Raw genomic sequence first — 20,819 nt, forward strand, 5'->3', positions numbered from 1 at the left:
GGTGGAGAAATTGACGATCTCAGCAGTTAACGAAGGATTTATCACATGTCACCTCTCCCCACCCCGTTCTGAACTCGACTAAGACAAAGCACGACTTCCTGACTGTGCTCATTAGCGTCTACCCTGCCCGACACACGTGACAGATGATCCGTAATAAACGCGTCTGAAAATGCAGAAAAATAGATACAACCAGGTCAGGGCTTCAGGTGTCCAAACCTTGTCACAGCTGTCAGGCAAAGTGATTGGGGTGGGTACGACGACTCCTCTTTCTAAAAGAGCAACACACACACACACACACACACACACACACACACACACACACACACACACACACACACACACACCCTCACACACACAGACAGACACACACAGACACACACACATACAGACACACACACACACAGACACTCACACACACACACAGACACACACACACATACAGACACACATACAGGCGCGCACACACACACACACACACATACAGACACAGACAGACACACACATACAGACACAGACAGACACATACAGATACAGACACACTCACACACACACACACACACATACAGACAGACACACACACACACACAGACACACACACAGACACTCTCACACACACACACACAGACACACACACACATACAGACACACACACACACACAGACACTCTCACACACACATACAGACACACACACACATACAGACACACATACAGGCGCGCACACACACACACACACATACAGACACAGACAGACACACACATACAGACACAGACAGACACATACAGATACAGACACACACACACACACACACATACAGACACAGACACACATACAAAGACACACATACAGGCGCACACACACACACACACACATACAGACACAGACAGACACATACAGATACAGACACACTCTCACACACACACACATACAGACACAGACACACATACAAAGACACACATACAGGCACACACACACACACACACACACTCTCCCTCTCTATCTCGATCTCTGTCTCTCTCTATCTCTACTTGTCTGTCTCTATCTCTCTCTCTCTCTCTCTCTCTCTCTCTCCCTCTCGCACCCTGTCACTCTCTGTACCTGTATCTATGCTGGAGATACTCAGCAGGTCAGGTAGCATCTGTGGAAATGAACAAACAGTCGACGTTTCGGTCTGAGACCGTTCCTCAGGACTGGAAAGGATAGGGGAAGATGCCAGAATAAAAAGGTGGGGGGTGGGGGGGAAGAGGACAAGCTAGTAGCCGGGGGGTGGGGGGGGGGGAGACAAAGGGCTGGAGAGGAAGGAATCTGATGGGAGAGGAGAGTGGACCATGGGAGTAAGGGAAGGAGGAGGGGAGCCAGGGTGAGATGATAAGCTGGTGAGGAGGAGAGGTAAGAGGCCAGAGTGGGCAATGAAGAAGAGGGAAGGGGGAGAAGGGGAAAAATTACCAGAATAAGTGTCACGTACCCCGTGACGGGTTAACGAACCAGCAGAAATGGAAAACATTTTGGAGTCCAGTATTACTATTAACTAATGGTATTTATTAGTAACTACGCAACACAGTAATATAAATGTAGGTAAATCAAACAGGTTAGCAATGAATATATATATATAAGTATGGAAATATATGAAAATCAAGCTTCTTCAAGTCTAGGGGTAAATAGATAGTCTTACAATGATGAGTAAAGTTCAGTTCAGTTTGTGGTATTGAGTTGAGTAGTGATGGAGAGAAAGGGAGAGATTTGAGTCTTCAGGTGAGCTGATGCTGTCGAACTTCCCGTTGTCCTCCGAAATCCTTTAGAAGTCACCGACTGTGACCACAACAAAGGGGACCGTTCTTCTGTGGTGGAATTATCAACCCAGGCGAGGATCGGACACACAAATAACTCCCCACCGGTCACACCCTTTTCACACTGCGTGGGCCACTGATCGATCCGCCTGATCGATCCTCCAAAACCCACCTTTTCTGTGGAAACAACAAAGCTCATTCAGTGTCCAAAACCATGTGTCTGTAGGTCTAACGGCTGACCTGTTATTTATCTCCCCGTGCTGAACACCAGCTGTCCATCAAACAGCTCCTCCCTCCTCTCTCTCTGTAAGAATACAGAAGCTGAAACCAGTGTTCTTGTAAAAATGTAAACGTGCTGCAGAAAACCCATAACATCATGCAAAGCTGTCTTCGTCTCTCTCTCTCTCTCTCCCTCTCAAAAACAAGATGTTGGTGTTAGATAACTCTCTCTCTCTTTTTATCAAGGTGTCTGTGTTGGGCACCTCTCTCTCTCTCTCTCTCCCTTTTCAAAAGCACAGTTCATGGGGGTAATTCAGGACCCAGTCACAGAAGAAATCAATGCTCATGCCTTCAGGTTGGGGACTACCCAGACGGAATATAAGGTGTTGCTCCGTCACCCTGAGTGTGGCCTTATTGTGGCAAAGGAGGAGGCCGTGGACCAACATGTCAGAACAGGAATGGGGGATAGAAATTAAAATGGTTGGTCGGCGGGAAATTCCGCTTTTGCAGAGATGCTCCGCAAAGCTTTTTAAAAGGCGTGAACGGGAAAAGTTTAGGGCAGGGATTCCTGAAGTTTTTCATGGCATGAACCCTACCATTAACCAAGGGGGCCCGTGGAATCCCTGGCAGAAGGATACGGGCAAAATGCAGGGAAATCCCGACTGTCCTGGATGGGCGTGGACCGGTTCAGCCAAGGGGCCTGTCTCTGTGCTGGCTGACAGCCGGGGAAATCGAAATTCAGTTAAATAATCAAGTACGGCTGGTGAAGGTGACCGTGAATCTGCCCCGTGTGTGGGGACTCCAGGTTCGCAGGAATGTGATTTAAGCTCATGGAGCTTAGAACCGTACAGAACAGGCCCGTCGCCAACCCTTTAAGTGCAATCTAACCCTTCCCTCCTGCATAACCCTCCATTTTTCTATCATCCATGTGCCTATGTAACAGTCTCTTAAATGTCCCTAATATATCTGCCTCTACCACCCCCCACCGGGCAGGGCGTTCCACACACTGTGTGGGGGAGAAAAGACTTCCCTCTGTCATTTCCACACCCCCATACTGTAAGACCATAGGAGCAGAAGTAGGCCATTCAGCCCATTGAGTCTGCTCCGCCATTCAATCATGAGCCGATCCAATTCTTCCAGTCATCACCACTCCCCATACCCTTTGATGCCCTGGCTAATCAAGAACCTATCTATCTCTGCCTTAAATACACCCAGTGACTTGGCCTCCACAGCCTCTCATGGTAACAAATTCCACAGATTTACCACCCTCTGACTGAAGTAATTTCTCTGTGTCTCTGTTCTAAATGGGCGTCCTGAAATCCTGAAGTCGTGCCCTTTTGTCCTAGACTCCCCTACCATGGGAAATACTGGAGGGGGTAACCTGCAGACTGTAAATCCCGGGAGCCAGGTGGGACTGTGAGTGGTGTGTGTGTGTGACAACAGGTTACATTATCAGCAGTGTGGTTGATGGCCGGGCGTGCAGCGAAATGACACCCAGGGGTGTGGGGGGGTAGGACCAGAGTTTGAGGGGGGGGTTTCTCGGTCAGAGTGGCCGAGATCGGAAGAGGGCACGCCAACCAGATCTCATTCTTGCCGTCGACCAGGGAATGAACTACCTCGAGGATCAAGTCCGGTTGGTCCACCGCGACCTGGCAGCGAGGAACGTCCTGGTGAAGAGCTTGAACCACGTGAAGATCACAGACTTCGGGCTTGCCAGGCTCCTGGACACGGACGAGACGGAGTATCATGCCGATGGCGGAAAGGTCAGTCCGATCCGCGGACCGTGGTCTCTTTAGCCAGTGGAAGGTCAAAATAGTTCAATGTCATTTCCCGCACACAAATGTAAACGAGAACAAAATAATTGTCACACCAGATCTGATGCAGAACAAAACAAACACACAATAAGATAACACAATGCTATTTTTTAAAAAACACAATAAATATAAATACATAAAATTAGCTTAGACACAGATATTGATTGTGTGTCCACAAAGTGACGCTGGGCACAGGAGTGTCTGTACATGAGGCGACTCTGACGGGAAATGATAAAGTAGTGGTGATTGGGGTGTGGAGGGGTGGTTTAGTGGGTGATTGGGGGTGTGGAGGGGTGGGTCAGTGGGTGATAGGGGGTGTGGAGGGGTGGGTCAGTGGGTGATTGGGGGAGTGGAGGGGTGGGTCAGTGGGTGATTGGGGGTGTGGAGGGGTGGGTCAGTGGGTGATTGGGGGTGTGGAGGGGTGGGTCGGTGGGTGATTGGGGTGTGGAGGGGTGGTTTAGTGGGTGATTGGGGGAGTGGAGGGGTGGGTCAGTGGGTGATTGGGGGTGTGGAGGGGTGGGTCAGTGGGTGATTGGGGGTGTGGAGGGGTGGGTCGGTGGGTGATTGGGACTGTGGAGGGGTGGGTCGGTGGGTGATTGGGGGTGTGGAGGGGTGGGTCAGTGGGTGACTGGGGGTGTGGAGGGGTGGGTCAGTGGGTGATTGGGGGTGCGGAGGGGTGGGTCAGTGGGTGATTGGGTGTGTGGAGGGGTGGGGTCAGTGGGTGATTGGGGGTGTGGAGGGGTGGGTCAGTGGGTGATTGGGGGAGTGGAGGGGTGGGTCAGTGGGTGATTGGGGGTGTGGAGGGGTGGGTCGGTGGGTGATTGGGGTGTGGAGGGGTGGTTTAGTGGGTGATTGGGGGAGTGGAGGGGTGGGTCAGTGGGTGATTGGGGGTGTGGAGGGGTGGGTCGGTGGGTGATTGGGACTGTGGAGGGGTGGGTCGGTGGGTGATTGGGGGTGTGGAGGGGTGGGTCAGTGGGTGATTGGGGGTGCGGAGGGGTGGGTCAGTGGGTGATTGGGTGTGTGGAGGGGTGGGGTCAGTGGGTGATTGGGGGTGTGGAGGGGTGGGTCAGTGGGTGATTGGGGGAGTGGAGGGGTGGGTCAGTGGGTGATTGGGTGTGTGGAGGGGTGGGTCGGTGGGTGATTGGGTGTGTGGAGGGGTGGGTCGGTGGGTGATTGGGGGTGTGGAGGGGTGGGTCGGTGGGTGATTGGGGGTGTGGAGGGGTGGGTCGGTGGGTGATTGGGGTGTGGAGGGGTGGTTTAGTGGGTGATTGGGGGAGTGGAGGGGTGGGTCAGTGGGTGATTGGGGGTGTGGAAGGGTGGGTCGGTGGGTGATTGGGACTGTGGAGGGGTGGGTAGGTGGGTGATTGGGGGTGTGGAGGGGTGGGTCAGTGGGTGACTGGGGGTGTGGAGGGGTGGGTCAGTGGGTGATTGGGGGTGCGGAGGGGTGGGTCGGTGGGTGATTGGGGGTGTGGAGGGGTGGGTCAGTGGGTGATTGGGTGTGTGGAGGGGTGGGTCAGTGTGTGATTGGGGGTGTGGAGGGGTGGGTCAGTGGGTGATTGGGTGTGTGGAGGGGTGGGTCAGTGGGTGATTGGGGGAGTGGAGGGGTGGGTCAGTGGGTGATTGGGTGTGTGGAGGGGTGGGGTCAGTGGGTGATTGGGGGTGTGGAGGGGTGGGTCAGTGGGTGATTGGGGGAGTGGAGGGGTGGGTCAGTGGGTGATTGGGTGTGTGGAGGGGTGGGTCGGTGGGTGATTGGGTGTGTGGAGGGGTGGGTCGGTGGGTGATTGGGGGTGTGGAGGGGTGGGTCGGTGGGTGATTGGGGGTGTGGAGGGGTGGGTCGGTGGGTGATTGGGGTGTGGAGGGGTGGTTTAGTGGGTGATTGGGGGAGTGGAGGGGTGGGTCAGTGGGTGATTGGGGGTGTGGAAGGGTGGGTCGGTGGGTGATTGGGACTGTGGAGGGGTGGGTAGGTGGGTGATTGGGGGTGTGGAGGGGTGGGTCAGTGGGTGACTGGGGGTGTGGAGGGGTGGGTCAGTGGGTGATTGGGGGTGCGGAGGGGTGGGTCGGTGGGTGATTGGGGGTGTGGAGGGGTGGGTCAGTGGGTGATTGGGGGTGTGGAGGGGTGGGTCAGTGGGTGATTGGGGGTGTGGAGGGGTGGGTCGGTGGGTGATTGGGGTGTGGAGGGGTGGTTTAGTGGGTGATTGGGGGAGTGGAGGGGTGGGTCAGTGGGTGATTGGGGGTGTGGAAGGGTGGGTCGGTGGGTGATTGGGACTGTGGAGGGGTGGGTCGGTGGGTGACTGGGGGTGTGGAGGGGTGGGTCAGTGGGTGACTGGGGGTGCGGAGGGGTGGGTCAGTGGGTGATTGGGGGTGCGGAGGGGTGGGTCGGTGGGTGATTGGGGGTGCGGAGGGGTGGGTCAGTGGGTGATTGGGTGTGTGGAGGGGTGGGTCAGTGTGTGATTGGGGGTGTGGAGGGGTGGGTCAGTGGGTGATTGGGTGTGTGGAGGGGTGGGTCAGTGGGTGATTGGGGGAGTGGAGGGGTGGGTCAGTGGGTGATTGGGTGTGTGGAGGGGTGGGGTCAGTGGGTGATTGGGGGTGTGGAGGGGTGGGTCAGTGGGTGATTGGGGGAGTGGAGGGGTGGGTCAGTGGGTGATTGGGTGTGTGGAGGGGTGGGTCGGTGGGTGATTGGGTGTGTGGAGGGGTGGGTCGGTGGGTGATTGGGGGTGTGGAGGGGTGGGTCGGTGGGTGATTGGGGGTGTGGAGGGGTGGGTCGGTGGGTGATTGGGGGTGTGTGGAGGGGTGTGTCAGTGGGTGATTGGGGGTGTGGAGGGGTGTGTCAGTGGGTGATTGGGGGTGTGGAGGGGTGGGTCAGTGGGTGATTGGGGGTGTGGAGGGGTGGGTCAATGGGTGATTGGGGGTGTGGAGGGGTGGGTCAGTGGGTGATTGGGGGTGTGGAGGGGTGGGTCAGTGGGTGATTGGGGGTGTGGAGGGGTGGGTCAGTGAGTTATTGGGGGTGTGGAGGGGTGGGTCAGTGGATGATTGGGGGAGTGGAGAGGTGGGTCAGTGGGTGATTGGGGGTGTGGAGGGGTGGGTCAGTGGGTGATTGGGGGTGTGGAGGGGTGGGTCAGTGGGTCATTGGGGGTGTGGAGGGGTGGGTCGGTGTGTGATTGAGGGTGTGGAGAGGTGGGTCGGTGTGTGATTGGGGGTGTGGCGGGGTGGGTCAGTGGGTGATTCAGGGTGCAGAGGGCCGGGTCAGTGGGTGATTGGGGGTGTGGAGGAGTGGGTCAGTGGGTGATTTGGGGTGTGGAGGGGTGGGTCAGTGGGTGATTGGGGGTGTGGAGGTGGGTCAGTGGGTGATCGGGGGTGTGGAGGGGTGGGTCAGTGGGTGATTGGGGGTGTGGAGGGGTGGGTCAGTGGGTGATTGGAGGTCTGGAGGGGTGGGTCAGTGGGTGATTGGGGGTGTGGAGGGGTGGGTCAGTGGGTGATTGGGGGTGTGGAGGGGTGGGTCGCTGGGTCATTGGGGGTGTGGAGGGGTGGGTCAGTGGGTGATTGAGCGTGTGGAGGGGTGGGTCAGTGGGTGATTTGGACTGTGGAGGGGTGGGTCATTGGGTGGAGGTGTTGATCAGACTCACTGCTTGGGGAGAGTCACTGTTTTTGAGTCTGGTGGTCCGTGGCGTGGATGCTACGTAGCCTCCCCCCTGACGGGAGTGGGACAGACAGTCCGTGAGCAGGGTGGGTGGGATCCTTCACGATGTTTCTTGCCCCTTTCTGTATCTGTGTCCGTGACAGTGGGTAGGCTGGTCCCGTTGGTGTGTTGGGCGATTCTGACTCCCCGTTGTGGAGAATTCCTGTCCGCTGCAGTCCAGTCTGATCCACGTGTCCATAGTCCGTACAATGCACACATCATACGCTGGCCCGCAGCTCAGGGTTGGCCATTGGAAGTCAGTCATGGGGTGAATCATGGAACCTTTCAGCTGACCTGTCCTGTTGTCGGCTGGCGTCCTGGACTGTGGGCTCACTTTCCGGGATTCTGCAATTCTACCCCATCCCTTATTGATTTATTTTTATTCCCACCTGCCCTTTTTTTTTCTCATCTCTCTGTCCCTCTCACAATCACTCCTTGCCTGCTCTCCATCTTCCTCTGGGCTCCCCTCCCCCTTTCTTTCTCCCCAGGCCTCCCCTCCCAATGATCCGCTCCGTTTTCCAGCCTCGTATCCCTTTTGCCGATCACCTGTCCAGCTCTTTGCTCCATCCCTCCCCCACCTGTCTTCTCCTGTCATTTTGGATCTCCCCCTCCCCCTCCCACTTTCAAATCCCTTACTAACTCTTCCTTCAGTTAGTCCTGACGAAGGGTCTCAGCCTGAAACGTCGACTGTACCTCTTCCTACAGATGCTGCCTGGCCTGCTGTGGTCACCAGCAACTTTGTGTGTGTTTCTGCAGTTAATGTTTTTTTTGTGTATATAGTTTGCACGATTTGTTAATTTTTTTTTTCCACACACATTGGCCGTTTGTCCGTGCAGGGTTTTTCCTTAAATGGGTTCCGTTGTGTTTCTTCATTTTGCGGCTGCCCCGCGAGGAAAGAAAACGGCACGGTAGCCTGGCGATGAGCACCGGGTTCGATTCCCACCACTGCTTGTACGTTCTTTCCCCTGGCATCCCTGGGTTTCCTCAGCGTGCTGCGGTTTCCTCCCACCGTCCAGGTTGGGAGGTTAGTTAGTCGTTGTAAAATTGTCCGGTGGTTAATTTGGGAGACTGGCCAGAAGACCCTATTCCGTGCTGCCTCTCCGTAAATTAACAAAAATGACTAACGAATATTCCCCACAACGTTGAACTTTCCTTTGGCCAATGTGCGAAGTTCCGATGCTGTTCCCTCCTCACTCGAGCTGTAGTGTCAGGGGTTTTACGTGGTGGGGGGTGGCTGACAGCGTTGCCTCAGTTACGCGGGCCTGACGCATCTCTCCCGTTACTGTTCAGGTGCCGATCAAGTGGATGGCTCTCGAGTCGATACTGCACCGGAGGTTCACCCACCAGAGTGACGTCTGGAGTTACGGTACGAGAGCCAGCGGCGGTCCTGATTCACCTGGGGAGCAGATTGTCCACCCCAACCCTTCCTCCTCCTCCCCCCCCCCAACACACCCACCAGCAGCCTCCATCAACCCTGTACACCCTACCCGTTCTGCCCACCCGAACCATCCTCACCCCTCCCCACCAACTGATCCCCCTCATCCGTTCCTGGTGTCCAGCCTTGTCCATCTCTCCCCCCAACCCTGGTATCCCAGCCACCCTGTTGTGTCCACTTCACTGTCAGTCCTCACCCCCCTTCCCACCAACTGACCTCCAATCTCCCCCACTCTTCCATCCCCTCCCTACCCTGGTATCCAATCCTGCCCACCCCACCCTCCCGTCCCCATACCCCAATGTCCAACACTGTCTTCCCCACCCTCCTGTCCACATACCCCAATGTCCAATCCTGTCTCCCCTCCCCTGGTATCCAATCCTGCCCACCCCACCCTCCCCTCCCCATACCCCATGTCCGACACTGTCTCCCCTCCCCTGGTATCCAATCCTGCCCACTCCACCCTCCCGTCCCCATACCCCAATGTCCAACACTGTCTTCCCCACCCTCCTGTCCACATACCCCAATGTCCAATCCTGTCTCCCCTCCCCTGGTATCCAATCCTGCCCACCCCACCCTCCCCTCCCCATACCCCATGTCCGACACTGTCTCCCCTCCCCTGGTATCCAATCCTGCCCACTCCACCCTCCCGTCCCCATACCCCAATGTCCAACACTGTCTTCCCCACCCTCCTGTCCACATACCCCAATGTCCAACACTGTCTCCCCTCCCCTGGTATCCAATCCTGCCCACTCCACCCTCCCGTCCCCATACCCCATGTCCGACACTGTCTCCCCTCCCCTGGTATCCAATCCTGCCCACCCCACCCTCCCGTCCCCATACCCCAATGTCCAACACTGTCTTCCCCACCCTCCTGTCCACATACCCCAATGTCCAATCCTGTCTCCCCTCCCCTGGTATCCAATCCTGCCCACCCCACCCTCCCGTCCCCATACCCCATGTCCGACACTGTCTTCCCCACCCTCCTGTCCCCATACCCTGATGTCCAACACTGTCTCCCCTCCCCCTGGTATCCAATCCTGCCCACTCCACCCTCCCCTCCCCATACCCCATGTCCGACACTGTCTCCCCTCCCCTGGTATTCAATCCTGCCCACTCCACCCTTCTCTCCCCATACCCCATGTCCGACACTGTCTCCCCTCCCCTGGTATTCAATCCTGCCCACTCCACCCTCCCCTCCCCATACCCCATGTCCGACACTGTCTCCCCTCCCCTGGTATCCAATCCTGCCCCACTCCACCCTCCCCTCCCCATACCCCATGTCCGACACTGTCTCCCCTCCCCTGGTATTCAATCCTGCCCACTCCACCCTTCTCTCCCCATACCCCATGTCCGACACTGTCTCTCCCACCCTTCCCTCCCCATACTCCGATGTCCAATCCTGTCTCCCCCACCCTTCCCTCCCCATGCCCTGGTGTCCAATCCTGTCTCCCCCACCCTTCCCTCCCCATACCCCGATGTCCAACACTGTCTTCCCCACCCCGATGTCCAGTCCTGCCCACTCCACCCTTCCCTCCCCGTACCCCATGTCCGACACTGTCTCCCCTCCCCTGGTGTCCAATCCTGCCCACTCCACCCTCTCCTCCCCATACCCCAATGTCCAACACTGTCTTCCCCACCCTCCTGTCCCCATACCCTGATGTCCAACACTGTCTCCCCTCCCCTGGTGTCCAATCCTGCCCACCCCACCCTCCCCTCCCCATACCCCATGTCCGACACTGTCTCCCCTCCCCGGTATTCAATCCTGCCCACTCCACCCTCCCCTCCCCATACCCTATGTCCGACACTGTCTCCCCTCCCCTGGTATTCAATCCTGCCCACTCCACCCTTCCCTCCCCATACCCCATGTCCGACACTGTCTCCCCTCCCCTGGTATTCAATCCTGCCCACTCCACCCTTCTCTCCCCATACCCCATGCCCGACACTGTCTCCCCTCCCCTGGTATTCAATCCTGCCCACTCCACCCTTCCCTCCCCATACCCCATGTCCGACACTGTCTCCCCTCCCCTGGTATTCAATCCTGCCCACTCCACCCTTCCCTCCCCATACCCCATGTCCGACACTGTCTCCCCTCCCCTGGTATTCAATCCTGCCCACTCCACCCTTCTCTCCCCATACCCCATGTCCGACACTGTCTCTCCCACCCTTCCCTCCCCATACTCCGATGTCCAATCCTGTCTCCCCCACCCTTCCCTCCCTCCCCATGCCCTGGTGTCCAATCCTGTCTCCCCCACCCTTCCCTCCCCATACCCCGATGTCCAACACTGTCTTCCCCACCCCGATGTCCAGTCCTGCCCACTCCACCCTCCCGTCCCCATACCCCATGTCCGACATTGTCTCCCCTCCCCTGATGTCCAATCCTGCCCACTCCACCCTTCCCTCCCCGTACCCCATGTCCGACACTGTCTCCCCTCCCCTGGTATTTAATCCTGCCCACCCCACCCTCCCGTCCCCATACCCCAATGTCCAACACTGTCTTCCCCACCCTCCTGTCCCCATACCCTGATGTCCAACACTGTCTCCCCTCCCCTGGTGTCCAATCCTGCCCACTCCACCTTCCCCTCCCCATACCCCATGTCTGACACTGTCACCCCCACTCTGGTGTCCAATCCTGCCCACTCCACCCTTCCCTACCCATACCCTGATGTCCAACACTGTCTCCCCTCCCCTGGTGTTCAATCATTCCCTCCCCATACCCTGATGTCCCCCCCCCCCCCTGTCTCCCCTCCCCTGGTGTCCAGTCCTGCCCACTCCACCCTCCCCCACCCATACCCTGATGTCCAACACTGTCTCCCCCACCCTGGTATCCAACCCTGCCCACTCCACCCTTCCATCCCCTCCGAACCCTGGTGTTCACCCTCACCCGTCTCTACCAGCTGACAAACGCCCCGGCACGACCCCTGACCACCCGTGCCCGGTCTGCCCCGGAGGCCACCGTGGAGACGCAGCCCCTCCCCAGCACCTCAGTGACTCTGATCCGTGTGGGTGAGGCTCCCCTGGACCATCTCCCCAGTGTTAACCCGGTCAGCGCGTGTCCTGGTGATCGTCTGTGTGTGTGTGTGTGTCGGGGGGCGGTGAGAGGTCACGTCCCTGCTCTGTGCCCGCAGGGGTGACGGTCTGGGAGCTGATGACGTTCGGTGCCAAGCCTTACGATGGGATCCCGGCTCGAGAAATCCACGAGCTGCTGGAGAAGGGGGAACGCCTGCCACAGCCTCCAATCTGCACCATCGACGTCTACATGATTATGGTCAAGTGTGAGTGGCGGACTGGGGAGGGCACGGGGGCTCCCACTGGGATGTGGCCGGGCGTCAGAAGAGCCCGGGGCGGGAGGGCTATCGGGCTGGCATGGGGGTTCACGCGTCACAACCCAGCCGGGCGGAGCACCGTGCCAAGCAGCGTTCCCTTTGGGTTTTTTTTTCAGCTGCGACACCCGACCACTGCTCTGAGCAGGAAACTTTTACAGAGCCCGAAAACTGCCAGACGCTTTAAATGTTTTTTTTGTAATATCCGCATCAAGCATATCATACGAAGGATGTGGAAGCTTTAGAGAGGGTGCAGAGGAGATTCACCAGGATGCTGCCTGGATTAGAGAGGGTGCAGAGGAGATTCACAAGGATGCTGCCTGGATTAGAGAGGGTGCAGAGGAGATTCACCAGGATGCTGTCTGGATTAGAGAGGGTGCAGAGGGGATTCACCAGGATGCTGCCTGGATTAGAGAGAGTGCAGAGGAGATTCACCAGGATGCTGCCTGGATTAGAGAGGGTGCAGAGGAGATTCACCAGGATGCTGCCTGGATTAGAGAGGGTGCAGAGGAGATTCACCAGGATGCTGCTTGGATTACAAAGGGTGCGGAGGAGATTCACCAGGAGGCTGCCTGGATTAGAGAGGGTGCGGAGGAGATTCACCAGGGTGCTGCCTGGATTAGAGAGGGTGCGGAGGGGATTCACCGGGATGCTGTCTGGATTAGAGAGGGTGCGGAGGAGATTCACCAGGGTGCTGCCTGGATTAGAGAGGGGGTGCGGAGGAGATTCACCAGGGTGCTGCCTGGATTAGAAAGGGTGCGGAGGAGATTCACCGGGATGCTGTCTGGATTAGAGAGGGTGCGGAGGAGATTCACCAGGGTGCTTCCTGGATTAGAGAGGGTGCAGAGGAGATTCACCAGGATGCTGCCTGGATTAGAGAGGGTGCAGAGGAGATTCACCAGGATGCTGCTTGGATTACAAAGGGTGCGGAGGAGATTCACCAGGAGGCTGCCTGGATTAGAGAGGGTGCGGAGGAGATTCACCAGGGTGCTGCCTGGATTAGAGAGGGTGCGGAGGGGATTCACCGGGATGCTGTCTGGATTAGAGAGGGTGCGGAGGAGATTCACCAGGGTGCTGCCTGGATTAGAGAGGGTGCGGAGGAGATTCACCAGGGTGCTGCCTGGATTAGAAAGGGTGCGGAGGAGATTCACCGGGATGCTGTCTGGATTAGAGAGGGTGCGGAGGAGATTCACCAGGGTGCTGCCTGGATTAGAGAGGGTGTGGAGGAGATTCACCAAGGTGCTGCCTGGATTAGAGAGGGTGCAGAGGAGATTCACCAGGGTGCTGCCTGGATTAGAGAGGGTGCAGAGGAGATTCACCAGGATGCTGTCTGGATTAGAGAGGGTGCAGAGGAGATTCACCAGGATGCTGCCTGGATTAGAGAGGGTGCGGAGGAGATTCACCAGGATGCTGCCTGAATTAGAGAGGGTGCGGAGGAGATTCACCAGGGTGCTGCCTGGATTAGAGAGGCTGCAGAGGAGATTCACCAGGATGCTGCCTGGATTAGAGAGGCTGCAGAGGAGATTCACCAGGATGCTGGCTGGATTAGAGAGGGTGCAGAGGAGATTCACCAGGATGATGACTGGATTAGAGAGGGTGCAGAGGAGATTCACCAGGATGCTGGCTGGATTAAGAGAGGGTGCAGAGGAGATTCACCAGTATACTACCTGGATTAGAGAGGGTGCAGAGAGAGATTTACCAGGATGCTGCCTGGATTAGAGAGTGTGCAGAGGAGATTCACCAGGATGCTGCCTGGATTAGAGAGGGTGCGGAGGAGATTCACCAGGATGCCGCCTGGATTAGAGAGGGTCTAGAGGAGATTCACCAGGACGCTGCCTGGATTAGAGAGGGTGCGGAGGAGATTCACCAGGACGCCGCCTGGATTAGAGAGGGTGCGGAGGAGATTCGCCAGGACGCCGCCTGGATTAGAGAGGGTGCGGAGGATACTCGCCAGGACGCCGCCTGGATTAGAGAGGGTACGGAGGAGATTCACCAGGACGCCGCCTGGATTAGAGAGGGTGCGGAGGATACTCGCCAGGACGCCGCCTGGATTAGAGAGGGTGCGGAGGAGGTTCGCCAGGACGCCGCCTGGATTAGAGAGGGTGCGGAGGAGATTCGCCAGGACGCCGCCTGGATTAGAGAGGGTGCGGAGGAGGTTCGCCATGACGCCGCCTGGATTTGAGAGGGTGCGGAGGAGGTTCGCCAGGACGCCGCCTGGATTTGAGAGGGTGCGGAGGAGATTCGCCAGGACGCCGCCTGGATTAGAGAGGGTGCGGAGGAGATTCGCCAGGACGCCGCCTGGATTTGAGAGGGTGCGGAGGAGATTCGCCAGGACGCCGCCTGGATTTGAGAGGGTGCGGAGGAGATTCGCCAGGACGCCGCCTGGATTTGAGAGGGTGCGGAGGAGATTCGCCTGGACGCCGCCTGGATTTGAGAGGGTGCAGAGGAGATTCGCCAGGACGCCGCCTGGATTTGAGAGGGTGCAGAGGAGATTCGCCAGGACGCCGCCTGGATTAGAGAGGGTGCAGAGGAGATTCGCCAGGACGCCGCCTGGATTAGAGAGGGTGCAGAGGAGATTCGCCAGGACGCCGCCTGGATTAGAGAGGGTGCAGAGGAGATTCGCCAGGACGCCGCCTGGATTAGAGAGGGTGCAGAGGAGATTCGCCAGGACGCCGCCTGGATTAGAGAGGGTGCAGAGGAGATTCGCCAGGACGCCGCCTGGATTAGAGAGGGTGCAGAGGAGATTCGCCAGGACGCCGCCTGGATTAGAGAGGGTGCAGAGGAGATTCGCCAGGACGCCGCCTGGATTAGAGAGGGTGCAGAGGAGATTCGCCAGGACGCCGCCTGGATTAGAGAGGGTGCAGAGGAGATTCGCCAGGACGCCGCCTGGATTAGAGAGGGTGCAGAGGAGATTCACCAGGACGCCGCCTGGATTAGAGAGGGTGCAGAGGAGATTCACCAGGGTGCCGCCTGGATTAGAGAGGGTGCAGAGGAGATCTACCAGGATGCTGCCTGGATTAGAGAGGGTGCAGAGGAGATTCACCAGGACGCCGCCTGGATTAGAGAGGGTGCAGAGGAGATTCACCAGGACGTTGCCTGGATTAGAGAGGGTGCGGAGGAGATTCACCAGGATGCTGCCTGGATTAGAGAGGGTGCGGAGGAGATTCACCAGGATGCTGCCTGGATTAGAGAGGGTGCAGAGGAGATTCACCAGGATGCTGCCTGGATTAGAGAGGGTGCAGAGGAGATTCACCAGGATGCTGACTGGATTAGAGAGGGTGTCTAATGAGGAGAGGTTGAGTGAGCCAGGGCTTTTCTCTTTAGAAACATAGGGAACCTACAGCACAATACAGGCCCTTCGGCCCACAAAGCTGTGCTGAACATGTCCCTACCTTAGAACTACCTAGGCTTACCTATAGCCCTCTATTTTTCTAAGCTCCATGTACCCATCCAGGAGTCTCTTAAAAGACCCTATTGTATCTGCCTCCACCACCGTTGCCGGCAGCCCATTCCACACACTCACCACTCTCTGTGTAAAAAACTTACCGCTGACATCTCCTCTGTACCTACTCCCAAGCAGCTTAAAACTGTGCCCTCTCGTGCTAGCCATTCCAGCCATGGGAAATAGCCTCTGACTATCCACACAATCAATGCCTCTCATCATCTTGTAGACCTCAATCAGGTCACCTCTCGTCCTCCGTCGCTCCAAGGAGAAAAGGCCGAGTTCACTCAACCTATTCTCATCAGGCATGTTCTCCAATCCAGACAACATCCTTGTAAATCTCCTCTGCACCCTTTCTATAGCTTCCACATCCTTCCTGTAGTGAGGCGACCAGAACTGAGCACAGTACCCCAAGTGGGATCTGACCAGGGTCCTATATAACTGTAACATTACCTTTTGGCTCTTAAACTCAATCCCACGGTTGATGAAGGCCAATGCACTGTATGCCTTCTTAACCACAGAGTCAACCTGCGTAGCAGCTTTGAGTGTCCTATGGACTTGGACCCCAAGATCCCTCTGATCCTCCACACTGCCAAGAGTCTTACCATTAATACTATCATATTTGACCTACCAAAATGAACCAGCTCATACTTATCTGGTTTGAACTCCATCTGCCACTTCTCAGCCCAGTTCTGCATCCTATCAATGTCCCGCTGACAGCCCCCCCCATACTATCCACAGCGAAGAAAGAGGAGATGAAAAGGTCGAAGGGACAGCCTTCTTCCCCAGGGTGGAAATGACCCGATACCAGGAGGAACACACAGGTCACCTGTAGCTAGGTGACCAGAACAGAACACAATACTCTGAACTGGGCTTCACCAACCCCTGCACGCAATACATTGATTAATGAAGGTCGGTGTGCCAAAAGCTTTCTTTACAAGCCTACCCACCTTTAAGGAATTCTGGACCTGTATTCCAGATCCGTCTGCCCTATCCCTCTCCTCAGCGCCCGACCGTTCACTGGGCAAGTCCTGCCCCGGTTGGTCCTCCCAAAGGGCAACAGCTCAAATGGGAGAGCCGTCGGTGTGTGTGTGTGCCGGGGAGCCGTGCCCCAGTCGTGGGCCAAGTCCCCGGGAGACCTGACAGGCGGTGACGGAGAATTCCCGCTTGTCTTTAGGCTGGATGATCGACTCGGAGTGTCGTCCCCGCTTCCAGGAGCTGGTGGCAGAGTTCTCCAAGATGGCCCGGGATCCCCAGCGCTACATCGTCATCCAGGTGGGGGAGGGTGTGGTGGGGGGGGTGGGGGTGGGGGAGGGTGCGGTGGGGGTGTGGGGGAGGATGGGGGTCAGTGTGGGGGAGGGTGCGGTGGGGGTGGGGGAGGATGGGGGTCAGTGTGGGGGAGGGTGCGGTGGGGGTGGGGGAGGATGGGGGTCAGTGTGGGGGAGGGTGCGGTGGGGGGGTGCGGGAGGATGGGGGTCAGTGTGGGGGGAGGGTGCAGTGGGGGGTGCGGGAGGATGGGGGTCAGTGCGGGGGAGGGTGCGGTGCGGTGGGGGGTGTGGGGGAGGATGGGGGTCAGTGTGGGGGGGGGTGCGGTGTGGTGTGGGGGAGGATGGGGGTCAGTGTGGGGGGGATGCGGTGAGGGTGTGGGGGAGGGTGCAGTGGGGGTGGGGGAGGATGGGGGCTCAGTGGGGGAGGGCGCGGTGCGGTGTGGGGGAGGATGGGGGGTCAGTGGGGGAGGGTGTGGTGCGGTGGGGGGTGTGGGGGAGGGGTGCGGTGGGGTGGGGGAGGATGGGGGTCAGTGGGGGAGGGTGCGGTGCGGTGGGGGTGTGGGGGAGGGTGGGGGTCAGTGGGGGGAGGGTGCGGTGAAGTGGGAGGGAGTGCAGGTTCACTGGGGGGGGCGGAGGTTTCGCGGTCGGATTGACGGGGAGGGGGAAAGCACGGTCAGGGCTCTGGATGGGAAGGTGGAAGGGCTCGTCAGGGTGTTGTGGACTCCTGTAGGGACGTGTGGCGTCCCTGGTCGGGTTTCAGCTCCAGGTCTCTGATCAGAGGTATCCATCCTCCACCGCCCCCACCCCCATCCATTCTGCCACTCTCTCCTTCCCCCCCCTCCCTTCGATCTCTTGCCCCTCTCTCCCTTTATCTCTGCCACTCTTTCCCAAATCTTCTCCTTCCTGAACCACCCCCCCATCTTCTCCATCACCCCATTTCTCCCCATTCTTCCACCTCCGCCCTCTGCATCTCACAGGGTGGTCTGGGGCGGGGGGCTCCAGTGTGGGAGTTTGGGCCAGCGGTCCGGAGCGGGACCCTCGTACTGACGGCTGCTTTCTCCCCCCACCGCCCCTCCCCACAGGGCGACGAGCACCTCGTACCTCAGAGCCCCACTGACAGCAAGTTCTACCGAACGCTGCTGGAGGACGAGGACATGCAGGACCTGATCGACGCGGAAGAGTACCTGGTACGGGCTCCCCGACTCGACGCCGCGCAACCCCCCCCCCCCCCCCAAGTACTAGCGGAAATGCCTTCCCGGCTGGCAGTTGTGTGCTTCCCGCCTGCGAGCGTTTGCAGGATCCCATCACCTCACACAGCTTCCCCGCGGCCAATGACTCCCCCGAGACCCCCGCCCGCCAGTCTCATCCTTCAACAGTACACGTATACCGCCAAACGAAACGACGTTCCCCTGGACCAAGGTGCACAACACAGTACATATAACTCACAAACAACACATAAAGTATACCGTCAAACGAAACAATGTTCCTCCCAACCAGGGTGCACAACATAGTACATATTTCCTCTTCTCTTCCCGTCTCTTCCCTTCCCTCCTCTTCCCTTCCCTCCTCTTCCCTTCCCTCCTCTTCCCTTCCCTCCTCTTCCCTTCCCTCCTCTTCCCTTCCCTTCCCTCCTCTTCCCTTCCCTTCCCTCCCCTTCCCTCCTCTTCCCTCCCCTTCCCTCCTCTTCCCTCCCCTTCCCTCCTCTTCCCTCCCCTTCCCTCCTCTTCCCTCCCCTCCCCTTCCCTCCCCTTCCCTCCCCTTCCCTCCCCTCCCCTCCTCTTCCCTCCCCTCCTCTTCCCTTCCCTTCCCTCCTCTTCCCTTCCCTTCCCTCCTCTTCCCTTCCCTTCCCTCCTCTTCCCTTCACTTCCCTCCTCTTCCCTTCCCTTCCCTCCTCTTCCCTTCCCTTCCCTTCCCTTCCCTCCCCTCCTCTTCCCTTCCCTTCCCTCCTCTTCCCTTCCCTCCTCTTCCCTTCCCTCCTCTTCCCTTCCCTTCCCTTCCCTCCTCTTCCCTTCCCTTCCCTCCTCTTCCCTTCCCTTCCCTCCTCTTCCCTTCCCTTCCCTCCCCTCCTCTTCCCTTCCCTCCCCCTCCTCTTCCCTTCCCTCCCCTCCTCTTCCCTTCTCTCCCCTCCTCTTCCCTTCCCTCCTCTTCCCTTCCCTCCTCTTCCCTTCCCTCCCCTCCTCTTCCCTTCCCTCCCCTCCTCTTCCCTTCCCTCCCCTCCTCTTCCCTTCCCTCCCCTCCTCTTCCCTTCCCTCCCCTCCTCTTCCCTTCCCTCCCCTCTTCCCTTCCCTCCCCTCCTCTTCCCTTCCCTCCTCTTCCCTTCCCTCCCCTTCCCTTCCCTCCCCTCCCCTTCCCTCCCCTCCTCTTCCCTTCCCTCCTCTTCCCTTCCCTCCTCTTCCCTCCCCTCCTCTTCCCTCCCCTCCTCTTCCCTTCCCTCCTCTTCCCTCCCTCCTCTTCCCTCCCCTCCTCTTCCCTCCCCTCCTCTTCCCTTCCTCCTCTTCCCTTCCCTCCTCTTCCCTTCCCTCCTCTTCCCTCCCCTCCTCTTCCCTTCCCTCCTCTTCCCTTCCCTCCTCTTCCCTTCCCTTCTCTCTCTCTCTCTCTCTCTCACACACACACACACACACGCACGCGCACGTGCATTACTACAAGTAAATTAACAAACAATAATGTGCATTTATGCCAAAGGTTTAAAAAGCTAAGAGTCTAACGCCACGTGACGAGACCTGGGTGGTGCAGGGAGCTCAGTCGTCTCACAGCCCAGGGGGAGGAAGCTGTTCCCCATCCCAACAGTTCTTCTCCTAATACTACGGAGTCAAGAGATGGGAATGATCACTGACAGTGTGATCTCTTCATGCTTTGCGAATATTCAGCAGCTGTGTTGGGGTGGAGAATTCCAGGGATTTAACATCTGCCCCCCAGGAGGAGAAACTCCTCACCAATGGGAGCCCCCCACCCACCCCAGAGGAAAACTCACCGGTTTAGAATGTGACACCCCCCCTCCACTCAGAAGGAGAAACTTCTCACCAGTTTGAAAAGGAAAGCTCAATAAATTCCTCCTCCCCTCTGGTCCTAGACTCCCCCACTGTAGGAAACATCCTCTCCACATCCACTCTATCTGTGTCCTCTGGTCTTAGAATCCTCCACTATAGGAAACATCCTCTCCATATCCACTCTATCTGTGTCCTCTGGTCCTAGACTCCCCCACTGTAGGAAACATCCTCTCCACATCCACTCTATCTGTGCCCTCTGGTCCTAGACTCCCCCCACTATAGGAAACATCCTCTCCACATCCACTCTATCTGTGTCCTCTGGTCCTAGAATCCTCCACTATAGGAAACATCCTCTCCACATCCACTCTATCTGTGTCCTCTGGTCCTAGACTCCCCCACTGTAGGAAACATCCTCTCCACATCCACTCTATCTGTGCCCTCTGGTCCTAGACTCCCCCACTATAGGAAACATCCTCTCCACATCCACTCTATCTGTGTCCTCTGGTCCTAGACTCCCCCACTACAGGAAGCATCCTCTCCACATCCACTCTATCTGTGCCCTCTGGTCCTAGACTCCCCCACTATAGGAAACATCCTCTCCACATCCACTCTATCTGTGTCCTCTGGTCCTAGACTCTCCCAATACAGGAAACATCCTCTCCACACCCACTCTATCTGTGTCCTCTGGTCCTTGACTCCCCCACTACAGGAAACATCCCCTCCACATCCACTCTATCTGTATCCTCTGGTCCTAGACTCCCCCACTATAGGAAACATCCTCTCCACATCCACTCTATCTGTGTCCTCTGGTCCTAGACTCCCCCCACTATAGGAAACATCCTCTCCACATCCACTCTATCTGTGTCCTCTGG

The 20,819-nt window shown here is 57.6% G+C and overlaps 1 protein-coding gene across 1 annotated transcript in view; it reads left to right on the forward strand.

Annotated features, from left to right (window-relative positions):
• LOC140191838 (receptor tyrosine-protein kinase erbB-2-like) overlaps positions 1–20,819 on the forward strand; it is a 153,931-nt gene that overhangs the window by 131,130 nt on the left and 1,982 nt on the right. The window contains exons 17-21 of the mRNA XM_072249625.1: positions 3,610–3,768; positions 8,786–8,861; positions 12,056–12,202; positions 16,870–16,967; positions 18,043–18,379. Coding sequence (XP_072105726.1) covers positions 3,610–3,768; positions 8,786–8,861; positions 12,056–12,202; positions 16,870–16,967; positions 18,043–18,379 — 817 coding nt within the window. The remainder of the gene's footprint in view (positions 1–3,609; positions 3,769–8,785; positions 8,862–12,055; positions 12,203–16,869; positions 16,968–18,042; positions 18,380–20,819) is intronic.

The sequence above is a fragment of the Mobula birostris genome, chromosome X (genome assembly GCF_030028105.1).
Source record: "Mobula birostris isolate sMobBir1 chromosome X, sMobBir1.hap1, whole genome shotgun sequence".
NCBI lineage: Eukaryota > Metazoa > Chordata > Chondrichthyes > Myliobatiformes > Myliobatidae > Mobula > Mobula birostris.